The sequence below is a fragment of the Lynx canadensis genome, chromosome E1 (assembly GCF_007474595.2).
Source record: "Lynx canadensis isolate LIC74 chromosome E1, mLynCan4.pri.v2, whole genome shotgun sequence".
NCBI classification, from domain to species: domain Eukaryota; kingdom Metazoa; phylum Chordata; class Mammalia; order Carnivora; family Felidae; genus Lynx; species Lynx canadensis.
Window position 1 is genome coordinate 198,757 of NC_044316.2, and position 25,142 is coordinate 223,898.

General features: G+C 52.4%; 1 protein-coding gene across 6 annotated transcripts in view; it reads right to left on the reverse strand.

Moving 5' to 3' along the window:
* The window catches only part of ANKFY1 (ankyrin repeat and FYVE domain containing 1), a 78,507-nt gene that overhangs the window by 10,095 nt on the left and 43,270 nt on the right, over positions 1 to 25,142 (reverse strand). For all 6 annotated transcript variants that reach the window (XR_003964739.1, XM_030296086.2, XM_030296082.1 and 3 more), the window contains exons 5-18: positions 22,243 to 22,366; positions 21,976 to 22,125; positions 20,606 to 20,771; positions 14,717 to 14,921; positions 13,601 to 13,669; positions 13,188 to 13,387; positions 8,638 to 8,735; positions 6,202 to 6,409; positions 5,208 to 5,306; positions 4,870 to 5,023; positions 4,088 to 4,256; positions 3,226 to 3,344; positions 2,219 to 2,375; positions 1,361 to 1,561 (exon numbers count right to left, since the gene is read on the reverse strand). Coding sequence is in view for 5 of the 6 variants with exons in the window: in XM_030296086.2 (XP_030151946.1) it covers positions 1,361 to 1,561; positions 2,219 to 2,375; positions 3,226 to 3,344; positions 4,088 to 4,256; positions 4,870 to 5,023; positions 5,208 to 5,306; positions 6,202 to 6,409; positions 8,638 to 8,735; positions 13,188 to 13,387; positions 13,601 to 13,669; positions 14,717 to 14,921; positions 20,606 to 20,771; positions 21,976 to 22,125; positions 22,243 to 22,366 (2,119 nt within the window). In the remaining variant the exon portion in view is untranslated. The remainder of the gene's footprint in view (positions 1 to 1,360; positions 1,562 to 2,218; positions 2,376 to 3,225; positions 3,345 to 4,087; positions 4,257 to 4,869; positions 5,024 to 5,207; positions 5,307 to 6,201; positions 6,410 to 8,637; positions 8,736 to 13,187; positions 13,388 to 13,600; positions 13,670 to 14,716; positions 14,922 to 20,605; positions 20,772 to 21,975; positions 22,126 to 22,242; positions 22,367 to 25,142) is intronic.

A 25,142-nucleotide genomic window follows, 5' to 3' on the forward strand; every position in this document is an offset into this window, starting at 1 on the left:
CTGTGCTGGCCACGGGAGACGTGACAGTGTGGCCACCCCTCGGCTCCAGGAGGCTCCCTCCCAATACCCAACACGGCACACACACCACACACACACACACACGACAGACCCTGTCTGCACACGCGTGTGCCCGACTATGTGTGCATGGCCACACCCCCCTGGCAGGGGACAGGGAGCCCTGGCATCCTCCGGCAGCAGAAAGTATGGATTCGGAAAGTTAAGAAAGAGACCACGTGCGGGACGGAAGGAGGAAGGGGTGCTCCAGGAGGGGCAAAGGCAGAGACCCGCCTTGGGAGCCCCCCCGCCCCCCACCGCTCTGGCGGGACAAGCACCCAGCACCCTAGAGCCACAACTGCAACACCAGCCTGACCCCTGAGCGGTTTTGGAAAGTTTCCTGTTCACGGAGCTGCAGGAGACGACACGCTATGGGGGACAGGCCAGCCGTATGCTACAGACTTTGCTCTGCGGACACGGGGCAGACAGGAGCTGTGGGTCAGTGTGAGCACGTGGGGCGCCGTGAGGGGCAGCAGCACCCCACACCCACGCCTCACACACGTGCGACCCCAGCACGGGCTGCTGACCGACACAAGCAGCATGTCTCCCAAGGACTCAGCTACGGGGCCTGTGTCACACAGGGCACGAGAGAGCACCCAACACCACCCGAGCAGGGGTGAGGCCAGTAGCCACATAGGTCCGTCCCACGGAGACGCCGGTGCTGGAGACGATTTCGCTTGGTTCCACCTCACTGTCATCGGGGGCTTACTCGTGAACTTGGCGGTGCTCTCCAGGCCAACAGAGACCCCAGTCCCGCCTCGGACCTGCCGGGGGCCGGGGCGGAGGGGCCACGTCCCACCCGCCCCGCCCCCAGGGCAGCAGGTCACCAGCCAGGCCCAGCACCCGCTAGAGACCCACCGACAAGGTCAGGCCCAAGCCTGCTCAGCCAGACAATGACAAGTCCTCAGACACCTTCCCCCCAGAGAGCTGCCCCGACGTCACAGCAACAGCCCGAGCCCCGTTCAGATCTTGGCAAGACACCCACTCCTAGGGCCCTGAGACCAGGCAGAGGCACGCACGACGTCACGTACGACACCACAGAATTCCTCGGCCAGGGCAGGGCCACCTGCAACCTCCCTGTGCGTGTGGTACCACCACGCGGCAGGCACACAGGGCAGAGCACCAAATCTCACAGGTACCGACAGGCCGTCTGAACGGCCAGACCTCAAGGGAAGGGAGTGTAATTTCAACACAAAGGTCTTCACGTGTGAGGGACCCGTGTGGCAGGGGGCTTCTGTTTGGTCTCCACGTAACAGGTCCTGCTGAGCTCGGGCACCAGGCAGGGCACTGGGTGCGGGTCCCTCACCTGCTCGGCAGCCCCAGGCTCTCGCTTCAGGATGGCCTCGGCCGCCCGGTTGTTCTTGTACGTCATGGCGCAGGCAAAGGGGGTCAGCCCCTGTCTGTCGCGGACACTGAGGCGGACGTCAGGGTGGGAGATCAGCAACTGAATGATGACACTGTGCTGGTTGCTGATGGCCACGTGGACAGGTGCCCTTCCTTCCGCATCCTGTGGGGACAAGGCACAAACGAAAGGGGACCTGGGAGAAGCACGAAGGAGAAGAACTTTCGGACGGAACTGGGTTCTGGGATTCAATGCTGCCACCTTGTGTTGGAAATGAACTTTCAAAGAGGCCAGGCCCAGAGAAGACTGCAGGCCGCTGTCACGACCCCATGCTCCAGTGACCCGGGGCACAGACACACTTCATTCAGAAGACGCGTGGTCAGCCCGCCTCTAAGTTACCCCACTTCCTCTCTGGCTGCAGGGCAGCAAATGTCATCCCCCACAGGCCAGGACACATAACTCACGGGGGCTCAACTGAGCTACTGGAACATTCTCCTAAACACAGTGCTCAGCTGGAGACTAGGACAAACTCAACGGAAACATGTGACCAACGGAGATAAAAGGCAAAGAAAAGCTGACTGAAGAAATCCTTCTCATGCTACAGAAAGAACAAAGGCACAAAGTGGGAGTCTTCACCTGAAACCCTTACAATTCCTGGGCAGGGTGCACGACCCAGAGGAAGTCGCCCCCTCCGTGTGTCCCTTAGCCCCACCTGTGGCCAAGCCGAGGCCCAGGACCCAGAGTCTGCGAGGCCCCCGGCCTTCGGAGATTTCCCGAATTCTGGGCTCAGCATCTACCTCCCGAGAAGGAAACTCTCCATACCTGTGTGTTTACACTGGCACCAAATTCCAGAAGACACTGCACCGTCTCTTCCAGCCCCCAGGAAGCTGCCAAATGCAAGGGCGTTTGCCCGTCTCTGGCCTCCTCCTCCCCTTCTCCATCAGCACCGGGCTGTCTGGGACTGTTCACGTCGCAGCCGCTGAAAGCAGGGGGATGAAAGGCAGGCTTCAAGAGCAGGCTCCCGAGGCAGCCGAGGGCAAGCTGATAAATGTCACAGCAGCGGCCTCACACAATCCAACAGACACGCTGCTGCCCCCAGATACTGAACGCTGGGCCCCACCCCCCTGGATTTCCTTTTCGGTCTTGGGGGCAGCCTGGGCAGCAGAACTCCTAAAAGCTCCCCAGGAGATTCGTATGCATTTAAAATTTGAGAAACGGGGTGCTGGGAGGGGGGGGGGCTCAGTCAGTTGAGCGTCTGACTCTTGATTTCAGCTCAGGTCGTGATCCCAGGGCTGTGGGATCAAGCCCCGCTTAAGATTTTCTCTCTCTCCCGCTACTCCTCTCCCCCCACTCATGCTTGCTCTCTCTCTAAAAAAACTAAAGTGAAAAAGTAAAACATCAATAACCTTTGAGAAGCACTGCTCTAAAGGTCCCTTCCACACATGCTTCACTCTGGGTGAGCCATGGGCCTCCCGGGGTTCATGCACTAGGTGGGGTCCTGCAGAGGCCATCTGGTTTCCTCCACCCCGGCCTCCTGGCCGCACTGTGTCAACTGGTCTGACTGGACTACGGGAGCCTCTGTGGCCCCCCGAGCGGGAAGCTGGCTCAACTTCCTGTCTCTGTTATATGGGCACACAAGCCCCTCTCCTCGCAAGGGACTCAAGTTCCCTTAACCGGCTGGCTTGACAGGGCAGTGACCCCTGACAGCCTTAGCCGGGGAAGTCAGACCAGCCAAGGCCTGCCGGGCCTGCCAGGACTGCAGCCGGATGAAATGAGAGGAGGGCTGGCCGCAGTAAGAAGGCACGAGGGGACATGTGGGCCTCTCAGACCTTCGAATAAGAAAGCAGGCAGTAGACTCGTCGTTCTCATCGATGGCCCTGTGCAGGAGTGTCTGAAGGCAGCCGCCCGGCCCTGGGCCCCAGCACGTGGCATCACAACCGTGTCTGACCTGCAGAAAACGCACGTTACTCCAAAGACTGCCAGTAAAGTCAAAGATTTTATTACCATCTCTGAACTCTCTATGTACCCCATCACATGCATGGTTTCAGGCACGATACAGTGGATAATTGGCTGCCGATGACTTTAGTCTGTATCATTCGTTAGTCCTACAAACACTCATTAAAACGTGCTCTGTGCAAGTTCTTACAGCAGGTCCTGTGAGACGGGTTTGGGAAATATGAGACAGACAGGTTTGTCAGTGTCCTCGAGAGCCGTGTCCCAGGAGGGACAGAAAACACCAGCTACCCCGCCCCTGGCAACACACCTGCAATGAAAAGGTCATCCCGTGACAGGTGCACGATCCCTTAACGTCATCTCAGAAAAGCTCAGTGAGGCCTTCCTGGGGCCTGTCCTCCGAGCAAGGGAGGCAAACCAGAGGTCTGGGGACTTATCGCCGTGGTGAGAGCAAGGGCAGCCCACACCAGGTACCCTCTCAGGAGAAGACTCCTGGGGAGACGCCTCCGCTCTCTGGCTGCTTGGAGGCAGTTCCCACAAAGACAGCCTAAAAACCAGCGCTGGCCCAGAGGACGCCGAACTCCCCAGTGTCTTACACGGGACTTTCAACCGCTCGCCCCCGACCCAGGTTGCGGCTCGCAGACCTCTCGCTCTGCCACCACTCTGCAGACACCAAACGAGTCTCTGACACGAAACGTCCCCACTTGTAAACAGAGGCTAAAGTTGAGCTGGTCTCACCAGGGTGGATGCGATGTCCTCCAGATGGTTCGCCAGCGCGAGCCACAGCGGGGGGTTCCCCTTCTCATCTGGCACGGACATGTCCGCTCCACGCGTGCATATGGCGTCCACGACGAGTGGGAGCTGGTTCCTGATGGCCAGCTGAAGGGCCGTCTCCCCATCCTGAGTCCTGCGAGGACATGCACACCTAGACGCAAGTCTGTAGCTGGACTCGGATGAGCACCCTGCCCCTGTGGGCATCCCAGACGCCAGAACCCGCTGGGTCCCCCAAACCCCTTCACTCACGCTAATGTGCTTTCACGGCAATTCGGCAATTGGGCCTGTCAGCGGCATCGTCTGCCCCGCCTGCCTCTTAGGAAGTAGAGCCACGCCCCTTCTTGCACCAGGAAGATAGCTGACCACCCCCTCCCAAGGGTGCCGAAACCTCTCGAGCACACAGCTGCTCCCAGCGGCATCTCAATAAAACGCCACCCCAGCTGCCCACGTGACAAAACCCTTCTTTTACCACTCAGTCATTCAGGGTCACCTGACGTTGGAGATAAAGATACGTTCCTTTCGAGAACACAAAACCAACACCAACTTAACTCCGCATTTTCCCCGCAAGCCTTTTTGACAGCTCATTTGTTGGAATGTTCTCGGTTATATACGAAGTCCCCATCTGAACAACTGCTTCTAGACTGTTCTTTTAATGAGCTTTGTGCAGTAGTATGTGCAGGAGTCGCCGCCCCACGGGTCAACGAGATGGCTGGGGTGCTGCGGCAGAGAGGGCGGTCCCAACCCACCTGACGTTTATGTCTGCCTGGTGCTCCAGGAGGAAGAGCGCGCTCCGGCTGTCCTGCCGCTGCATGGCCATGTGCAGCAAGGTCTGCCCGTCCGACATGGCGTCGTTGATGCAAGCGCCGGAACCCAGCAGCTGGGCTGCGATCGTGTGCATGCCTGGGAAACAGACAGGCCCCAACGGACCCAGGCTCAGCGCTCCCCACTCCCTCAATGTGTCCCTGCAACGAACACGCCCCCTCGACTTCTCAAGGCCGGTTTTCCACCAGGCGGTACAGGCTCAGCCCTCACGCTCCCCGCCCCTCCCCTCTGCCCAGGGTTGGGCAGCTCTGATTCCCCTTACCGGTCCATAATGCCAGGCCCAGCACAGTCTGGTCTCGGGAATCCTTGAGGCTGAAATCCGGAATGATTTGCAAGTTGTTGGTAGCATGAAGCGCATTAGCTAAAATGTTTAAAGGAAAAGAACACTGGATTTCACCATCCCACGGATCACATTTAAAGAACTCAAGACAGTTAAGAGTTCACTTTCCAGCTGACTGACTGGCTGTGACACAATCACCTGTCCACAAAGAGAATTCATAAATCTGCTGGGGAGTGGAAGCCAGAAACCTGGTGTTTTCGAGCAAAGCTTACGGGGAAAATAAGGGTTTTAAAGCTTAAGATACTGTACCTTCTCAAAAGGAAAACGCTGCGATGAAAACACACACGTGCTACCTGACTGCTGACAAGAGGCTCAAAACAACACCCAGCAACGTTCCCCTGACGCATAACTCCTACCACCTTAGAACTGCTGGGAGGACTAAGAAAAAAGTACATTCTATCCAGAGTCCCACTTCTATCCACAAGCACGCGGCTAAAAACTGCTGGCCTTGACAAGGACGCAGGCAAGAGTAAGACAGGTTTCGGGGCAGGAAAGAGGAGAACCTGGGGATGACCTCCTGAGGGAAGCGGGCCTCCCCGTCCAGGGGCTCCCCCGGCCCGCCTGCCAGGGAGACTGAGGCACACGGAGCACCAACCAGCTCGTGCGGGACCTGCGGCCGGGGCGTCCCTGGACACTGCTCACGCCGAGGCAAAGCTTTGGGAAAACACCCAACATAAGAGAGAAAGCAGTCCAAGGCTCTAACACCATAACCTAAGAGCCGGACCGGGCGGGCCCCATCCCGAAAACGCACACGGGGAAACACAGCCATCGGGAGCCAGACTGCGCGCTTCTCCGGTTTGACCTGAGAGGATCTGCAGTAAGAAAACCCACAGCTGGAAGGAACATCAACTCCGCAACTGACGACGCGACACCTACTGTTCAAGGTCAAGGAGAGAGGCAGTCCCCAGCTGCCTACCTTTCTGCTCCAGGATGACAGACACCACGTCCGGATGGTTGTAGGCAATCGCCATGTGCAATGGGGTCTGCAGGTAGACGCCGTCCCCTGAGCCGGCCGGGGACGCGGCCTCCTCGGTCTGCAGGTTGGGGTTGGCCCCCTGCTGCAGGAGCTCCGCGGTGAGGCTGGCCAGCCCGTGCCGACAGGCCGTGTGCAACGGGGTTTCTCCCTGGACGGAAGCAAACGGCCCACTCAGGGCACACTCGTGCCGGGGGTTTCCGTCAGAGGGCTGAAGACAGCCTGTGTGTGCCGAGACCCAGGTCCCCGGGGCAGCCACAGCCCCGGGCCCATCCTGTCACCAGCTGTGACTCGTCACACGCCTGGTCTGTCCCTCCCATCCCTGTGCCATCGCCCTTTGTTTCTTTAATGTCTTCCCCTGTGCCCTCCAAACAGCCTTGTGCTTCCTGTTGTCCGATGACCTTCTTAATTAGCCGCCCTTCACTCTGTGTTTGTAACTATCTGGCTAATTATAGACACAACTAATTAAACGACAGCAACAGACGACCTCCAAGCGCCGCGGAAATAAGCCCCACGGAGGCTGGAAGAGCCTGGACCACAGCCCTGCGGTGACAGAGCCACCAGTCTGACCACCACGCCCCGTGGCCCCCCCTTCCCCACCGGTTTTTCTGACCGGCTCACGTCAGCCCCATCTCGAACTCTCATCCAGACCTCCTTCTCGCACTTCTTAAAATTAAAAACATTTCAGGTTGGCCTTACACATACTTGATTCCATATTCAAAAGGACAGGAACGTATGTGACAAGTTTCCTCTCGTGCCCTGCCCCCACTGCCCAACTATCCCCCCCCCTAAAGAACATCATGGAAATCACTGTCCCCAAGGCAGTCCCTCCTCCTGGCAAAATCCTCTCTCCCTCTGTGGGCCCAAGAGCTTCCCCACCTCTGCGGCCCCTGCTTCTGAAAGCCACAGCCGGTAGGAGTGCAATTCTGCAACTCCTGTGCACGCGGTCTCTGTGCCGCCACATTCAGCGTCTGAGGTCAGGACAGGTCGTTCCTGGTCCAGATGACTCTCAGGGGCCCCGGCCTCGACTTCAGCGGTGCGCCCGGCCCGCCAGCTTCCCAGTAGGCTCTCTCAACTCAAATGACCACACCACCAGTCTACTCAAAACCCTTCACGTGGGTCTTCTCTTCCCACAGGATTAAGTCCAAAGAACTCAACCAGCGTTCCAGACCCTTCTCCGATGTCACGCTCACTTGCTTTCAAGGCGGGTCTCTCCTGGCGCATCTTAGGGTTCTCCCAGTTTTGCTACGAAGGGCACCAGACAAGGGACAGCTGGCAGACCGTGTGAGCTCCAGAAAGGATTTTGTAAAGCTGGGGCACAGGGCATGACTGCGCGCTATCAGGAGTGGACAGCAGGCACATGACGATGCAGGAAGAGACAGAGACACAGAGACACATGATGGCAGAAGCAAAGTCAAGAAGGCCACCACTGCACTCGGACACGCCATGCGGCTGGAGAGCAGGCTGTGTGCAGATGCAGGGGCACAGAGGTGAGCAGGTTTAATGGTGGGGGGAGCGGGCTGCCATCTCCCTGTGCTTCGAGACACCTCGGTGGGTCTCCCGTTCAGGCCGACTGCCCGTTGCCTTCCCGGCGCAGCTAAGACCACATGCACCCTTCCACCCTGGACCCGAGTCTTCATACCGGCTCCGTTGTCGAGAGCCACGGAGCCTCTTGGAACCTCAATGTTCTCTGCCCTGAAATGAGGGATTTGTGGGTGCCAAAAACGTCCATATCCACTCTCAGGTTAAAAGGGCTGATATCCCCAAAGCTCTGAACACAAAGTAGACACGAAATAAATGTGGCCTCACAGACAAGCACAGCCTCCCTACATGAAAATGGCAAAGTGAAAACAACATCACGTGGTCTCCAGCGTCCCAGAGAGCGTGCTAATCCACACCCCGTGACATCAGCATGAAGCCCACCTCACAAATGAGGAAACAGAAGCTCACAAAGCCGAAGATCACGCAGGGCAAGATGAGAAGGGGCCTCACCCCGAGGCCCTGTTGCGAGCAGAGCGTGCGAGCGTGCGGTCCCACCCCGAGACACAGACTAAACGTGCACTCACAGAGCAGACTCCAAACGCAAAGCGCGTAAATCTCGGAGATGCATTTGTGGCCAGTTTCTGTGCACGTGTCTGTTACTCTCTACTAGACCACCAGGTCCACGGGATCTACTTTAGGACCCGACGTTCCACAAATGCTTAGCAAACAGCTGCTGAATGAATCAACCAACCAATATTTGGGGCTAAAACACCTGTTTCACCCTGGCTTTTGCACCAAGTGCATGTCACACAAACTAAAAAACAGACGCTTTTTTTCCCTACACATCCACCACTGCCACTCCTTCCACAGACCACAGGGCTGTGGCGTCACACTTACCCACTTGTTTCTGTGGTTGACGTGGGCTCCGCTGGTTGCCAGGAAAAGAGCCGCTGCCTCGTTCCCTGCTTCGGCCGCCCGCTGTAGTAAGCAGTTCCCTGGGAGACAACGGGCAGAGACACAAGCCCTTCCTCGCCACCTTCCACAACTGACGAGCCCATGTGGGAAGTCCACACAGGCCCTCTCTACAGGTGGACGCAGACACTGCGTGGGCCTGGGAGGAGCAGAGGCTCGGTCTGGCCGTCAGGAGACGCTCATTCTTCCCAGAGCTGTCCTCCAGACGCCACCAGGACCGGAGGGAAGCTACGTCTCCCGCCAAGGTCTCAACAGCAACGCTCCTGACGTTTTGGGCCAGGTACAGCTCTTTGTTGTCAGGGGTCTGTACGGCACACTGTACGACAACTAGATGCCAACAGCATCCCCGACCTTGCTGTAATAGGCAAACATGTCTACAGATGTCACCAAATGTCGGGGGCGGGGGGCAGCTGTCTGGGAACCTCTGGGCTTAGAATGACCACTTTGAAGACCTTGTGAGCTGATGTTCTACCAGAAAACGTCCTTTTATTCCTAAGGCCTTAAACGTATTTGTTCTTTGCTTAGAAATGTTTTGTTTAGCATTGTCTTATAAACAAGAATCTTAGAAAGGAGCAAAATTCTCTTCTTCTTTCCCTCGTGAAATGGTTTTAGCCCCAAGGCAGTGTCTCTCTATTAAAATCCTCTTCCTTTTTGGATAAATACAAAGTATCGTGTTCTACAGCTATGCTCTTTGAATTTTTTTTTTTTTAATTTTTTTTTTTCAGCGTTTATTTTTATTTTTGGGACAGAGAGAGACAGAGCATGAATGGGGGAGGGGCAGAGAGAGAGGGAGACACAGAATCGGAAACAGGCTCCAGGCTCTGAGCCATCAGCCCAGAGCCCGACGCGGGGCTCGAACTCACGGACCGCGAGATCGTGACCTGGCTGAAGTCGGACGCTTAACCGACTGCGCCACCCAGGCGCCCCTGAATTTTTTTTTTTTTTAATATGTATTTATTTTTGAGAGAGAAAGGGACAGGGAGAGCGCGAGTGGGGGAGGGGCAGAGAGAGAGAGAGGGAGACAGAGGATCTGAAGCAGGCTCCAGGCTCTGTGCCTACAGCAGTGAGCCCAATGCGGTGCTCGAACACACAGACTGTGAGATCATGACCCGAGCTGAGGTCAGACGCTTAACCAACTGAGCCACTCAGGTGTCCCAAGCTATGCTATTTGAAAACTCAAATTAAACTCCAGGACTAAAAATAGGTAAAGAAATGGGACAAACACTGTTTTCATACTGTTTTCCCTTGTCTCTCAGGGAGAGTGTGACTCCACCCCAGGCATGAGCCATCCTAACCCAGAGACCCTAACAAGCGCCCTATAGTCCTTCTGGCACACACAAGACGTAAACATGGCCTCCCTATCGAACAAAGATGACCTTCGACTGCTGACATATAAGAAATGCTGAGGAACAGTGCACTAAGGCCAGCCATTCTACGCATACTGAAAAATGGAACAAAGGAAAAATAACCCTGAACTTGTACTAAAACTCAAAGAATAAAGTATTGACAGAACTAGCAAGACAACAGATAAACCCATAATCACGATGAAGAATTTTAATATATTCCCAAAATTGACAGGTCAAGCAGTCCAAAAGTTAGTCAGTTACTGTGTATGATTCACACAGCATGATGAACAAGCCTGATGCACGCACATAAACAGAGCACGGTGCACCCACAATGAAAAGATGCTTCTTTCCAAGTACATGTCACGCTTCTGTAAAAACCAGATCTGTAAGAACCTAACGTTCAAGTCCTAAATATCAAAGAACCAATTTCTTATATAATGTGATGTTCCGATTAAATCAGAAATCAGTAGGATGCCTGGGGGGCTCAGTCAGTTAAGCATCCGACTTCGGCTCAAGTCACGATCTCACGGTTCGTGGGGTCAAGCCCCGCGTCGGGCTCTGTGCCGATGGCTTGGAGCCTGGAGCCTGCTTCGGATTCTATGTCTCCCTCTCTTTCTGCCTCTCCCCCTGGTCGTGGATGTGCACGCTTTCTCTCTCCCTCTCTCTCTCAAAAATAAATAAACTTAAAAAAAAATCTTTAATTTGACCTTTAGTTAAATTATTAACTTCTTTCAGGGAAAGGGCTGTTTAACATCCATCTTTTCTTCGCCAGTTTCCCTCATCAGTGGCACCTACACATGCTTTATACATTGCAATATTGATCACAGTGGGATCCTTCTCCTTAAAAATCCCCATAATTTATTTAGTCAAATCAAGGAAGTATTGATATTAAAACAGTGGTTCTCAAAGTGTGATCTCAGGGTTCCTAGAGGTTCCTGCACGTCTTCCGGGGGGTCCGTGAGGTCAAAACTATTTCTGTAACAACCACCCCTGACATTTGCTTGTCCCCCTGCACTGACGTCTGCACTGCTGATGGTCAAACTGGACCCGAACACAAATAAAGGGGGGGCCCCAAATGTAGCAGCAGTCCCTGGGTGACTACCACAGACCCCATCAAAACGAGAGTAACTTCACTCAGGATGGCCCTTGACAGAGCAGTAAAAATTACTAAAGTTCTTCAATTTCAACAACGAGTGCCTGTTCGCAATCCCTGTGACAAAATCATGAGGGTGCAGGGAGTTGCATCCGGCCCCGTGTGATGAAGTACAGGAGCCTCGAGGAAAAGTCCAGAACCACTGCCTGGGCTGCAACACTAAAGTCTTCCTCAGGCTACACCAGCTTTGTGAAAGAATGACTGATTAGCAAACCATGCTTACCCAAACAGGAGTATCGGACATTTTGCTGAAAACGAAGTATGCTTTTCTCTTTAAGGAAACAATTGGCAGTATTTGTACCAAATGATAAAAGTTGACCTTGCAAGTGAATATTAGAATTTTGGAAACCTTTTATCCAAAACTGCTACTTTGACAGCTTCTCAACACTGGAATACGTTCCTGATGAGATCGATAGTGATATTAGTAAATGTGATTCTAAAATAAAGATTTGGGGGGCGCCTGGGTGGCTCAGTCGGTTAAGCGTCCGACTTCGGCTCAGGTCACGATCTCGCGGTCCGTGAGTTCGAGCCCCGCGTCGGGCTCTGGGCTGATGGCTCGGAGCCTGGAGCCTGCTTCCGATTCTGTGTCTCCCTCTCTCTCTGCCCCTCCCCCGTTCATGCTCTCTCTCTGTCTCAAAAATAAAATAAAAAACATTTAAAAAAAATAATAAAATAAAATAAAATAAAATAAAGATTTGGAAGATCTGCTCAAGTCAGCAAACCAGAATTTTTCAAATAATTCAATCATGACGTTTATAAAATCACACATGGAGAAAAGGTCCATCCAAAGCATAAGTAAACCATGGATTTTAACTTAAGAGCCAGAAAAGTTCATTGATCTGGTTTCAGATTCTACACGGCAGTTAACTTCACACTCACTGGGGATCTCTGCTCGCTGCAGAACTGAAGAAATCCATCCACAATTATCTGAGAAGGCTCCAAAATACGCCACCCTTCTCCACCTACATTGACTGTGGGAGGGTATGTTTTCTTCACATACTTTAACCAAAACAACACACGTCAAAAGGCTGAAACGATGCAGATATAAGAAGCCAGTCACTGTTTTCTTTTGAACGTTATTCTTCATAAAAAATGCTATATGCTAAACATACAATAGTTTATTATTTTCTAACTTAATACACCTTTTAAAAATTTCTCAGTTTTAATTCTAGCATGTTAAATATCAAAGCTACAACCCACTGAAACCAAAGCTCTTTGGGCTCTAATTTCTAAGAGTGTAAAAGGAGTTCTGAGACTCACCGGACCAAACAAATGGAAGTGTTTCTGCTTAACCGACCTGCAGCCTGGCTAAACTTCTTTTATTTTATTATTTTATTTTTTAATGTTTATTTATTAATTTACAGAGAGAGAGAGAGAGAGAGAGAGAGAGAGAGAGAGAGAGAAGGAGAGACAGAGCGTAAGCAGAGGAGGGGAAGAGAGAGAGAGAGAGGGAGACCCATAATCCGAAGCAGGCTCCAGGCTCCGAGCTGTCAGCACAGGGATTGATGCGGGGATCGAACCCACGAACCCTGAGATCATGACCTGAGCCGAAGGCGCCCCCTGGCTAAACTTTTTTTTTTTTTTAACTTTTTTTAACGTTTATTTATTTTTGAGACAGAGAGAGACAAAGCATGAACGGGGGAGGGTCAGAGAGAGGGAGACACAGAATCCGAAACAGGCTCCAGGCTCTGAGCTGTCAGCACAGAGCCCGACGCGGGGCTCGAACTCATGAAACCGTGAGACCATGGCCTGAGCCAGAGTCGGCCGCTTAACCGACTGAGCCACCCGGGCGCCCCCTGGCTAAACTTCTTAAAGCATAAGATGACACGAAAACAACCTGGGCCTTTGCTGGGGTTGCAAGCACAGCCTCACTCGCACCAGCACGCCATCCGGCCGCTCAGTTTCTGGCGGAAGGGCTGGTGTGATGCCTCGTGGCCCCTCCAGCCCTGAGCCCAGCCCCGGGGCCCACGCTCTACCTGTCGCGGCGTCGGGCGCGTTGGTGTTGCTGCCGCGCTGGATGAGTCTAGCCGCAAAGCTGTTTTCGTCAAACGACGTCCCATTCAGCACCGGGAGGTCCTCGAAGGGGTTCACCGAGTGGTCGGGAGACACCGTGACGTACTGCACCGCAAGCCACAGGGCGGTGCTGCCCTCGTGGTCCTTCAGCTCCAGGTCCAGCCTGGAAGAGGGAAGCGACGTGACGGCAGACGTCGCCTGCGCCCGACACCGCGCTGCCAACAGCCTCGTTCTCTCCTCACGCACATCTCAAATGACAAGTTTTTACTCTGCTTTTACTTAACGCACAACACTAGACGGCGAAGACGCTTGAAGGGAATTCCTTCCCCTCACGACGCCCCCCCCCCACCGTCTTCTCGATGCCGTTGGTGCATACCTTTTGCACTGCAGCAACTGGCTGAATACGAGTTCGTTCCTCGCCATGATGCACAGGTGTAAGGGGGTCCTACGGGGGGAAAGGAGAGGGGTCAACGCAGAAACAGGCTCCGTGCAGGAGAACCCCAGGCCGGACTACCACCAGCAGGTACCCCACATTCCTCCAACAGCGTGCCTTTGCGCCTCGGCAAACGGCCTTCCAAAATCACGACTAAGTGTCAAAGGATGAAAATGGTTTTGTTTCTTTGTCACCATTCAGTCGGCAGCCAGAAGGACAAGAATCGACAGAAGGAAGAGACAGAAAACATGGTCCCGTTAAACGCTGACGCTCACTCACTACCCGTGTTCTCACACCAGCAGTTTCTAGCACACGTACGCGTGTTTTCCCCACCTACCCTCCACAATTCTGAAAAGAGATGCCTTTCTTCCTGTAACTCTGTTCTACACAAGCACAGTCAGAGCAGCAACAGGCCGGAATCCCAGGCCAGGACGGATTAAAGCGGCTTCTTTTTAGCCCTCGAGTGCCCTGAAGGGGACCCGCTGCTGGCACCTGTCCCAGAGGCCCGGCCACCAGACTCACTGCGGCTGGGGAAAGTCAACGTAAAGAATCAACACAAGAAAAAAAGGATGCAGTCATCTGGGGAAACAGAGTAGTTATCAAACGATGCTGAGAGTTCACGAGTCCCACGTTACTTGAGTGTGAGATCCGTCACACGCGTTTTCCTCTTCTGCTGTGTGCCACGCTGCATGAGGCAGATACACGCACCAGAGGGGAAAACCCCACAATGTGACCTCCCGGAAACACTGGGGACGGCTGTGAGATGGTGCGCATCCCCCTCCGAGCGCCCCCGCCAGTTCTGACCCAGGTGCCAGCAAAGGATGCCCACGGAGGAGCTGGACCAGTGACCCCTGCAAATCCACGGACCTCGGTTCCCAGCACAGAAACAATGTCCCCAGACGCCTCTGGGCTTTGTCAAGCCTCTCATCTGCCTAATACACCAACGTCTGGGACTTCCACGAACACCAGATTAAATAGCGAGCCTGTCTGCTGGTCACGTGCCGTCATAAGATACTGTTCTGGAAACAGCACTAAGAGCAGCCCGGTGACCCCACTAACCTGCCCTTGCTGTCTTGCATGTTGGGGTTGGCACCGGCCTGCAGAAGGGCCTCTGCGATCTGGGCCATCTCCGACATCACGTCCGCGGAGTGTTTCTTTGAACTGTACAACGCCACGAGGTGCAACGGTGTCTCCTGGGCACCCAACGTGGCGGCATTGACCAGGGCCCCGTTCTTAATGAGGAAGGTGGCAGCAAAGAGATCTCCTTGAAAAGAAACAACAGAAAAAATGGTTACACACGACAACGCCAGGGCGAGCTACTCTGGCCAACACTCCTCGGAAAGTCAGGAACCGCAGACAAAGAAGAGGGACCACCGGGCATGTCTACGCAGAACCTTCAAGATCACAAAGTCACCTGCTTGAATTCCTGCGGACCCGCTGTCACCTGCAGCCCCCTACCTCTCACCACCACCCCAGTACTCCAGGCTTCCAGGCACAGAGGCCACTCCTGATCACCACCTCTCGGACAGGGTTTCTAGATGCCTCAGCACGATCCGTGTCGCTCCCTTATCTCCTGAGCACAGTCTTACCGCCAGCGTGCTGTACTCGCGCACAGGTTCCTGTCCAGAGTAGGACCACACCTCGCTGACTGCTACCACACACATTTTAAAAATCTTCTCAATTTGTGACATACACACATAACAGTCTCAACAAGAAGTTTTCAACTAAATATCTGCACAAATAATCTGCACACATTGCTATTTATAAGAACTTCACTTGGTAAACTAAACGGTTGTAAAAACAAAACTTCTTCCTAAGTCCCCTCCGTCACCTCAATTCTTGGAGAACTTATAGGCAGGGAAGTCTGCCTAGAGCAACGTACAAGTCCCAAATGAAGTCTGAATAACTTCTGCAGAATCCAGCAAGTTCAACAGCTCCAACTGCTTACTGTCTCTGACTATGCAGCGCTCGGTGGGAGGAAAAACAGGAACTACTTTGACATCCTGACAAAAGGCCAAGAGTTAAGTTTATGTAAAGACATTAAAGGTATACAATTCTGAAAATACATGGGGACCTTCAGAACCAAGCAATCTGACAAGTGGCAATTTAATGTTAAAAATACTTGTGGAAAACCAGTTGAAGCAGACTTGTCTAACTTGGAAGGTGATAGGGATTAATTAAATGTGTCAAAGAAGGTTACTCAAAGTTCAATTTACCTTGGATTTAGTTCCACTTACATCTTAAAACATGCAAAAACAGTCCCGATACATAAAATTAACATTCCTTAAGAAAATAAGGCACGAAGAGCAATGCATCCTAAGGTAATGAACTGTGAACAGAGGAATCACCCAGTTACAAATGCACTGTGCTCGCACTGAGGCTTCTGTGTAGCTGCAGTGGGAGGCGGTGGTTTCTTCTGGGGTCTGCAGGCAGTGCGCCCATGAGCCAACCCCTCCCGGGACAGGCCAGACCTAACTTCCGGGTGTGCCGCAGCACTTAGCTAAGTCATGCCAAGGATTCAGAGGTACTTTCTGTAGATTCTGTCTCCACTCAAGGTCTACAGGATGAATTTCGTACAAATCACATCCTTCTTCAGCTGGAAGATCCCCAAAACGCACAACAACCCCCCAGGTTCATCTGGCGCCGTGACGGCCTGCAGTACTAGAGTTTGCTGGCAGTCTTGGGTTGGACACCAGGCTGTGGAAGGCGTTATGGAACTTCTTCACTATACACATCATTGGCGATGGTGCTCTTTCCACAGCTGACCTGTTTTTGTCTTTGCAGCCAGACACGTGCACCTGTCCCTGAATCTGTTAGTGCTGCAGATGTGGGCTCCTTTGAATCACAACTTCTACGTGACGATTTTCTCTTACAAAGTCACTCATGAGAAGTTTTCTTTGACATCCGGCAACATCATCCATTGACTTCAACTGTACTTCTGCGTCTCAACATCTAGCATGGGGGTTGGCATTTCTGGAGTGGCAAAGCTCTCATGTCTGTTATCTGTGTTCCTAAGCTCATTTTCATCTGCAGGTAGGGGTTTCCTCTGGTCTTCAGCGGACATGGAATTTCAAAATCAGCTCGTTTTCAGCACCTCTCATCTGTTCTGTACCTTCTTCCAAGGGCCCAGTTTGCTGAAGAATGTGAGTGCTGGTGTGGAGGTGGTCAGGCCCCCACAGGCCCCTGAGATGCTCACCGGTCCATGTCTGATTTATCCTTGCAATTGCCACTGTCTTACACAAAACAGGCACCAGGGAAATGTTTGGGAAGAAAACCAATCGACTGGCTCTGATTCCCATCAATTATGACTTCAGGTTAACTTAAGATTTCTCTAACCAGCCCCTTCTTTTTTTTTTCCTGGCATCTAGAGGAAAGTGCAATCTTTACCAAAGTCACACACAAAAAGGACCACAAATCAGATTTCTTCACAACAGGTAGAGGTGTGAAAGCAACTGATCTGCATATCAGGGGGGAGACTGGGTCGGACTTTGCTGTTTATAGATATATATACACAGTGGGCTTCCGGTAGGCTCTGACAGGGGGAGCAGCCCCCACAGGGATTCAGTCTAAGACAGAATGTATACAAATATTAACAACAGAATACAATATCCTAGAGAAAGCCACCTATATTCTGGAAGTGGAAAGAAAATTCGGGACTGTTGGGACAGAGAGACCTGAAATGAAAAGACTGATGTACACGATGCTGGGGGAGAAGTGTGGTGTTTTCACACCTTTGAGCTCAGCACAGATTCCAGACGAAGAGAGAAGCACAGTAAAGCTAAGACCCCACAGGCTGATACAAAACTTACAATACACGGTGGAATACAAACCGGGCAAGCATGCCCCCTGAAACAAGGGTCCAGGACTGCCGATCAACAGCTGGACGGGGATGGACAAAAAAGACACCAGAACTTTGTATCGTTAAGCCCTCTTAAAAGAATTATAGCTTTTAAATTAACTTATTAATAAGAGCCAGAGATTTTTTTTTTTTTACTTAGACAAATATATGCACATAAATACATGCACCCCTGCTCCCCCCCAAAGTTATTTAGGAATTATTGGAAATTGAAAATCGGTGATGTTTTACATGAAAAGAAAGCCCCTGGGCACACAGCCTAGAGGGAAAAGGACAACGAAGGAGCAGAACAAAGGAGCGGGTAGGAAACACCAACAGCACCATTTACAGTTTCTGTCAGTAAGAAAACATCTAAAACATTTTAGAAAGATTTCCATCAAAAACATTTAAAGTAAAAACCGTTTGGTGCTTACGAGCTGGTTATTCCTACAACCTGGCTCGGCTGCACCGCCCGGCGCACGAGGAGTCACTGCGCTGACGTCCACACGAGCGTCCTCCCAACAACACCAACACCAAACTAAAATCCACATCAGTGTCTCCTTCAGTGCAGCTTCCCGGCTGGAGCCGTGTGCGCGGGGAGGGGGCCCCAGGCCCTTGGGGTACTCACACGGAGCCACGTGCAGGGAGGAGGTCCCAGAAGCTTGCAGTGTTCCCACGGACGGCCTCACACTGCTCCCGGGAGAGGCCCCACGGTGCACGGACTACAGGCAGGGAGACAGGAGGGCCCACTCAGAAGCCCGCTGACCGCCACTGACTCTCCGAAGGTCGATGCTGATGTTCAACAGCAAGGATTCACCTTCTGGCCCAGACCCGGCTCGTCGGAGGAGGCAGCCGCCCTCCGGCCACACGTGTGCCTCCTGTGGCCTCGTCCACAGACACTGGCTGCCCATTTCATTCTTCACAGAACTGACCGCACACATTCCAGCGGGTGTCCGGAACCAGACGCCCATCTCACACAGCAAAGCTCTTCAGGCAGATGACAGTGAACTTAGAGTAAGGTTGACAGTTGAATTTAACTACGTTGCTCAGTTCAACCACTTGGGAAGGTCCACGGACGACAGCTGGAGCTGAAGAGGGACAGGGACAGCTCTCCCTCGGGAACTGGAGCTGGTCCCGGCGCGCCAGTGCGCACCCTGGCAGGACGGTGCCGCGCGTGCTGGGAACACTGGAAAGCAGAAGGACTCCCACCCTGCACGTGAGGGAAAGGACACCCAGAGGGGACCAAGTGGCCCGTCCAAGGCACTGAATGAGCGCACGAGCCAGGACTGAAACCCTGGCCCACCCAAGCCCCGACGTCAGCGCTCCGCCTACCACGCCGTCCCGCCGCCCAGGGCCGGCAGCAGTGTAGACCCTCACACCCACACTGCACAGACTTGCAGGCAACCGACCGACTCAGAGTGGAAGGGTCGTCGCCTGAAAACAAGCATCGAAAATGCACTGCCAATTCGTGGGAACTCTCACAACTAAGCAATCACCAAAGTATTTAATAACTCGTCAAAGATGTTTTCTCGTCGCACGTAAGAATTTAACTCCTTAAGAAACATAATTCTTGAGACTTTTTTTTTTTTTAAATAATAAGTAGATTTGTTTCCAAAATAAACATCTCAGACACTAGACGCCAGGAAAAGCTAACTCCCCACGCGGTGGGAACTCTTCCCACTGTACACACACCCAGTGTGCTAACGGCTTTGCACAGCACAGGGTGGCGCCTGGGAAATGCATCTGCCCTGGACGCGGACATAATCCCAAGAGTTCCTTCCCGACCACGAGCAACATTTTCCTCTCCATCAGCCAGCAAGCTTGACGCCCTAACGCAGGGCTTTGAGGGAGATTTAGATTAAAACCTTTGCCCAAAAAGAGCAAAGCCACAGCTGCCTACAGGACTGTATTTGAAGAAACTAGTTCCACCAACCAGGAGCAACCTGTGAATGAGTGAGTGCATATATATGGCGACAGTGTAACAACGAGAGTAAATACAGGAGTGACAGTGCACCAGCACGATAATAGTATAGCAACAAGGCATAATGATAGAAATGGCTGTATAGTTGGAAGGGCGAATACACAGGATTAAGATGTGGGGAAATCAGTACGTTGTCTTTTTTTTTTTTAATGTTTATTTATTTTGAGGGATAGAGAGAGACAGAGTGTGAGTGGGAGAGGGGCAGAGAGAGAGGGAGACACAGAATCCGAAGCAGGCTCCAGGCTCTGAGCTGTCAGCACAGAACCTGACATGGGACTCGAACTCACAAACCACGAGATCATGACCTGAGCTGAAGTCGGACACTTAACCGACTGAGCCCCCCCAGGTGCCCCTGGTACATCCTGCCTTTGACGTCTGCATGTAAACACAAAAACAGCCATGGCCAAGTACTTCAGCCAAGTCATCTATCCCTCTACAAAATTAAGACTTGGCATTTTTGAAAGCTCTCATTCCAGGGGCGGGAACTCTGCCCCTAGACAGCTTCTCATTCTGTCAAAAACGATTACCGCAAAGGAGAGTCAAGCAGGATCCATTTGGGACTTAACAATTGATGACACCATGGGAAAAATAAAACAAAAAAGACTAATATTCTTTTTCTCTTGTAACTTAATTAAGAGTAAAGTGTTTTGATCTCCATTCTATCACTTCCATATTCTTCCCACTATTAACAACAATAGGCTCAAAATATAGCTACGATTTCAACTAACCTTCCTACGACGGAACGAAACTTTATCCCTTTGCCATGAAAGAAGTCTAAGCTGGACAAGTGAAAACTCCGAATCCAAGACTATGTTTAAACATGTGTGGTTCTGATGCTTTCCCGCTCTTCCAGCCGCAAACACAAGCGCCACTAACGCCATCCTGGAGAAACGATACACTGAAGATGCGAACACGTCACGTGCCTACAAGGAAGGGTCCTCTGCGGCAGGGCCGACACCAGGAGAGCCCGAGAGACAAGGCGCAGCAACAGCTTCTCCTCCCCACCGACCACAGACTCGACGTCACGAGCAGGCTGAAGCAGCATTTCGGAATGTGTGCAACAGGGGCAGAGGCTTCAAGAGTTACTTGGATTAAAGTAAACTCGCTCGCAGGGGGCCATGCTTCTTCCTACCTCTTTGGATTCCTTTGTGTAACAGGCTCCAGCCATTCCTGTCCACCATGTCCACATCGGCTCCGTGACTAACCAGCGTGGCGGCAATGCTCTCCAGTCGCCGTGACAGGGCCAGGTCCAAGGGGAGGTGTCCGTTGTGATCCACTTCGTTCAGCTTCCCAGGGAGCTGCACAGGTAGGTTTGTAAATCAGCACCCAGCTGGCAGACCATACAAGCGATTTTAACGTCTCCCCACCGGACCCTTACACACCCTCTTTCACATAAATGCCAAATTTTAACGCCGTTAACTGTTCGCTCGACAAATTCCACTGAACTGACCACCTTCTGCCAGGCCTCTGAAGGGCACACGCCTTTCAGGGAGCACAGAATTAGTGGGGGTCACAGAGCGGACACAACACCATGGAAGACAACACAGGGCCAAGAGGGAAAGGAGGACGGTGCGGGAGCAGCACAAAGGCCAGGGCAGAGGGCAGAGAGGATGGGAACAGCTAACGTGCTCACAAAGACTATGGCTCCACATGGAACTCCCCTCGCAGATACGGAACACCCACGAGCCAGCACCCCTCACTGCCACCTTCACTTCTTCATCGGGCAGTGCAGTCCACAGTCACAGCCCCTAGAGACGTCCATGTCCCAACCCCTGGAACCTGCATCACCGTCCGCAACAAAAGTGACTCTGCAGATGTCACTAAGATTGAGGACCCTGGAGTGGGGACCACATCCTGGACTACCTGTCAGATCCCATGTGTCCTTAAAAGTGAAAGAGGGGAGCGGAAGGGCAGACGAGACAGAGGTGACAGGAGGACTGGCTGTGCTGCCCCCGGCTCTGAGACGGGAGGGATGTGGTGGCCTCCAGAAGTCAAGAGAGCCCCAGGTTAAGCCAGCTGGTCCTACAACCACAAGGAAGTGAATTCTGTCAATACCCCAAACAATCAGGAAATGGGACCCTCCCCTAGAGCCTCCTGCCGACAGCCGGGTTTGAGACAGGCGATGCCTGGACCGGGCTTCCAACCTGCAACACCTGCAGGGTAACACATCCGTACTGTTAACCACTAGCTTGTGGCAATTGCCTAGAGCAGCAAAAGAAAACAAAGGTGGATGTGGGTGCCTGGAAGGAAGTCAGGTACCGCTGCAGCCACTACCTCAACATGTGGACGTGGCTCTACAAGTGGGCATGGGCAGAGGCTGGAAGATTTCGGAGGAGCGTGGCAGAAAAAGCGCAGACTGTGCTGGAGGGACTCCTGGGAGACACGTGCACATCAGAGAGTGCGCCGGTGAGGGCTCGGAGGGAGCAGGGGACGTTCAGAGAAAAACAAGCGACGTATGGTTTTCAGAAAAGGTAGGAAAAACGGAAAAAGCGGCTACAGTACCTGTGAGTCCATTTCAATTAGATAGAGGAAGACCACATCCTCTCTCTCTACTTTGATAGCCTTATGCAACGGGTACTCAGTCTTGGATTTGATCATTTTGTACAACAACTGGGCACTCATGCTGCTGAAGTCCTCCTTCCGTAGGTCGTCCTGAGGACAGAAGGCCAGTGAAAAGCAGAACAGACCCAACAGACCAACAGCAACAACAACAGACGTTCTGACTTCCCGCGAGGGTGCTTTGCTCACAGCCCTCCATCTCTCACCCACCCAGTGGCTGGCGATAATTTCCGCACAGTAGTTCATCAGCGTGCCGGCACTCAGTTCCTCCGCGGTCTGATAGAAGCGAATACAGTTCCTGACGTTCACCAGAGACATAACACCCTTCTCACATCTACGAGAGAATGTTAGTGATGAACAGTGTCATTGGGACAAAGAGAGTCACAAGTTAATCAACCAAAGCTGCAATATGAGTCCTGGCCAGCCGTGTCCAATAACCCTGAAGTACAGGGAGAAGCAGAGGAGTGATGGATCGGTTCCAGCAGAGGTACTGTGTGTTAGAAGTACCAGCATCTCATTGTATCACATTGACCGTTCTGGTCAGAATCAAAATAACCTCTAAATGGTCAACCCCAGCCCCCCAACTGCCTCGAAAGTAATGCCATGGAACTCACTGATCATACACAGGCACCTGCAACATCACACACTCGATGGGTCAGATTCGCTCCTTTGGTATGTAACTGTGTTGTGTGGACCTGCGCGCAGTTCCCACCAGCACATCTCCGTTACACAACCAGCAAGGCTTAGGATTAGCTGCAGACATGAGCTCTAGGCCTCAATAAGGATCTCCTGGAAGTACCCCCTCCCAGAGATGAACTATACGGTATGTGAAGTATCACTCGATAAAGCTGCTTTAAAAAAAGTTTTTTTAACATTTACTGATTTTTGAGAGGCAGAGACAGTGTGAGTGGGGGAGGGGCAGAGAGAGAGGGAGAGACAGAATCCGAAGCAGGCTCCAGGCTCCGAGCTGTCAGCACAGAGCCCGATGCAGGGCTCAAACTCAGGGACCGTGAGATCGTGACCTGAGCCGAAGCTGGACGCTCAACCGACTGAGCCACCCAGGCGCCCCTCGATAAAGCTGCTTTTTACAACCCCACTTACCAAATGGATCCTGCAGGGGCACCTGGGAGGCTCAGCTGGTTAGGCATCCAGCTCTTGATTTCAGCTCAGGTCACGATCTCACGGTTTTTGAGTTTGAGCCCCAGGTCAGGTTCCACACTGCAGGTGCGGACCCTGCTTGGGATTCTCTCTCTTTACCCTTCCCGCCCCCACGCACGTGCACTCTCTCTCTCCCAAAAATAAATACACACACACACACACACACACACACACACACACAAATGGATCATGTGTGTAGACAACTGAGTTTCATCAAGTACAACCTAGTCCACCCACAGAACACTGCAGTATACACACGATACACCCATATTATACACACAGTACACACGCGGTTCACACACAGTATACCCACAGGACACACGCAGTACACATGTGGTACACACAGTGTATATGTCATACAGAGAACACACGCAGTATACATGCAGTACACACCCAGTATACACAGTATACAGTACACACGCGGTACACACAGCACACCCAGAGTACACCCATAGTACACACAGTACACACCCAGTACACACAGTCCATATGCAGTACAGAGTACACACATGGTACACATGCAGTACACACAGTACTTCCAGAGTACATCCAATACACATGCAGCACAGAGTACACCCAGTACACACACAGTACACAAAGAAGACACACAGTACACACACATTGCACCCATAGTACACACAGTACACAGTACACACACAGCACACGCAGCCCACACACAGTACACACAGTATACAGTACACCCAATACACAGTACACCCAATACACATGCAGCACACACAGTACACACGCGGTACACACGCGGTACACACACAGTACACAGTACACACTGTGTACTGAAGGAAGGAGGAAGGAATGAGGAACGATCTCGCAGTCCTTCTCCATCCAGTAGTCGATGCAGGCGCCTGTTTCGTTCCAAGACCAGCGCTCGAGTCCTTTGTTTCCAAGAGACACGATGACTTGGTGTAAAGAAGCATCTGCCCTCCAGGCACCCGGGCACTCTGTAAGCCCAAGTGTCACGGCACCTAAACAAGTTACCGCGATGAGCAACCACGCTTCTCTGTGAGCCACTAGCCACCGTCTGTGCCGTGTCTGCCCGTGCCCGTCGCACCTCAGCAAGGTCTGACCTGGCCGTGAAATCAGAGTGCCCCAGGGGCAAAGTCCTCTGTGGCGCACGTATGGAACCTCTCGATTTTACGGCCGCAAGCACCCCGGACGGCCGCTCTAACGCTCAACCTCAGGGAGCACGCGCGTTTGCAGAGCCCTTTGCAAAGCACTTTCACAGACAAATGCTGAGTCTGAAAATCCCACTCTCCTGCTTTCTACTGCCAAATGACATTTGTATCAGGAGACTCAAATGCGTCTCGTGGACACTGACGTTTCCTTACAACTGGCAGGCGCTTCATTTCCGCCTACCTCTGGGATCTCCAGAAAGCCAGCCACCATTTGGATGGCCTAGAGCTAGTAACTGACACGATTTACACAGCTAAAGACCATGTTATCTTATTTAAAAATTCAGATTCTCAATGCATGTCTTCTCTTGCAAAAGTACTGAGACAAACTTTCCTCTGGAGGAATTTTGTGGTTGTTAATACGTGTTTTTCATTTTACAGCACAGAAAAGGATATAGATGCAGAAAAGCAGGCTATTTTTAAAGTACAAAATCAAGCATATATTCCAGCATCTCACAAACTCCTGTCTAGTTTCAGCACCACTCCCACATGCACGAATAGGAGACGTGGAAAATGTACTGACAGGAGGAACAACAAAGCACTACCTGGTGGAATTACAGGTGACTTCTGTATTTCCCAAACGACACACACTGAGCTTGTATTTCAGTCAGGAAAACAATGATTACATTAACTGTCAATTTTTGGCATATACTACGAATTCTTCCTTAAAAAAAGTATCTTTCTGATAACATTTCCCCCCAAAACTTCCTTTTCATCAAATGCGTGACAGCATTCCCAACCCTTCAAGATCCCTACGTTACA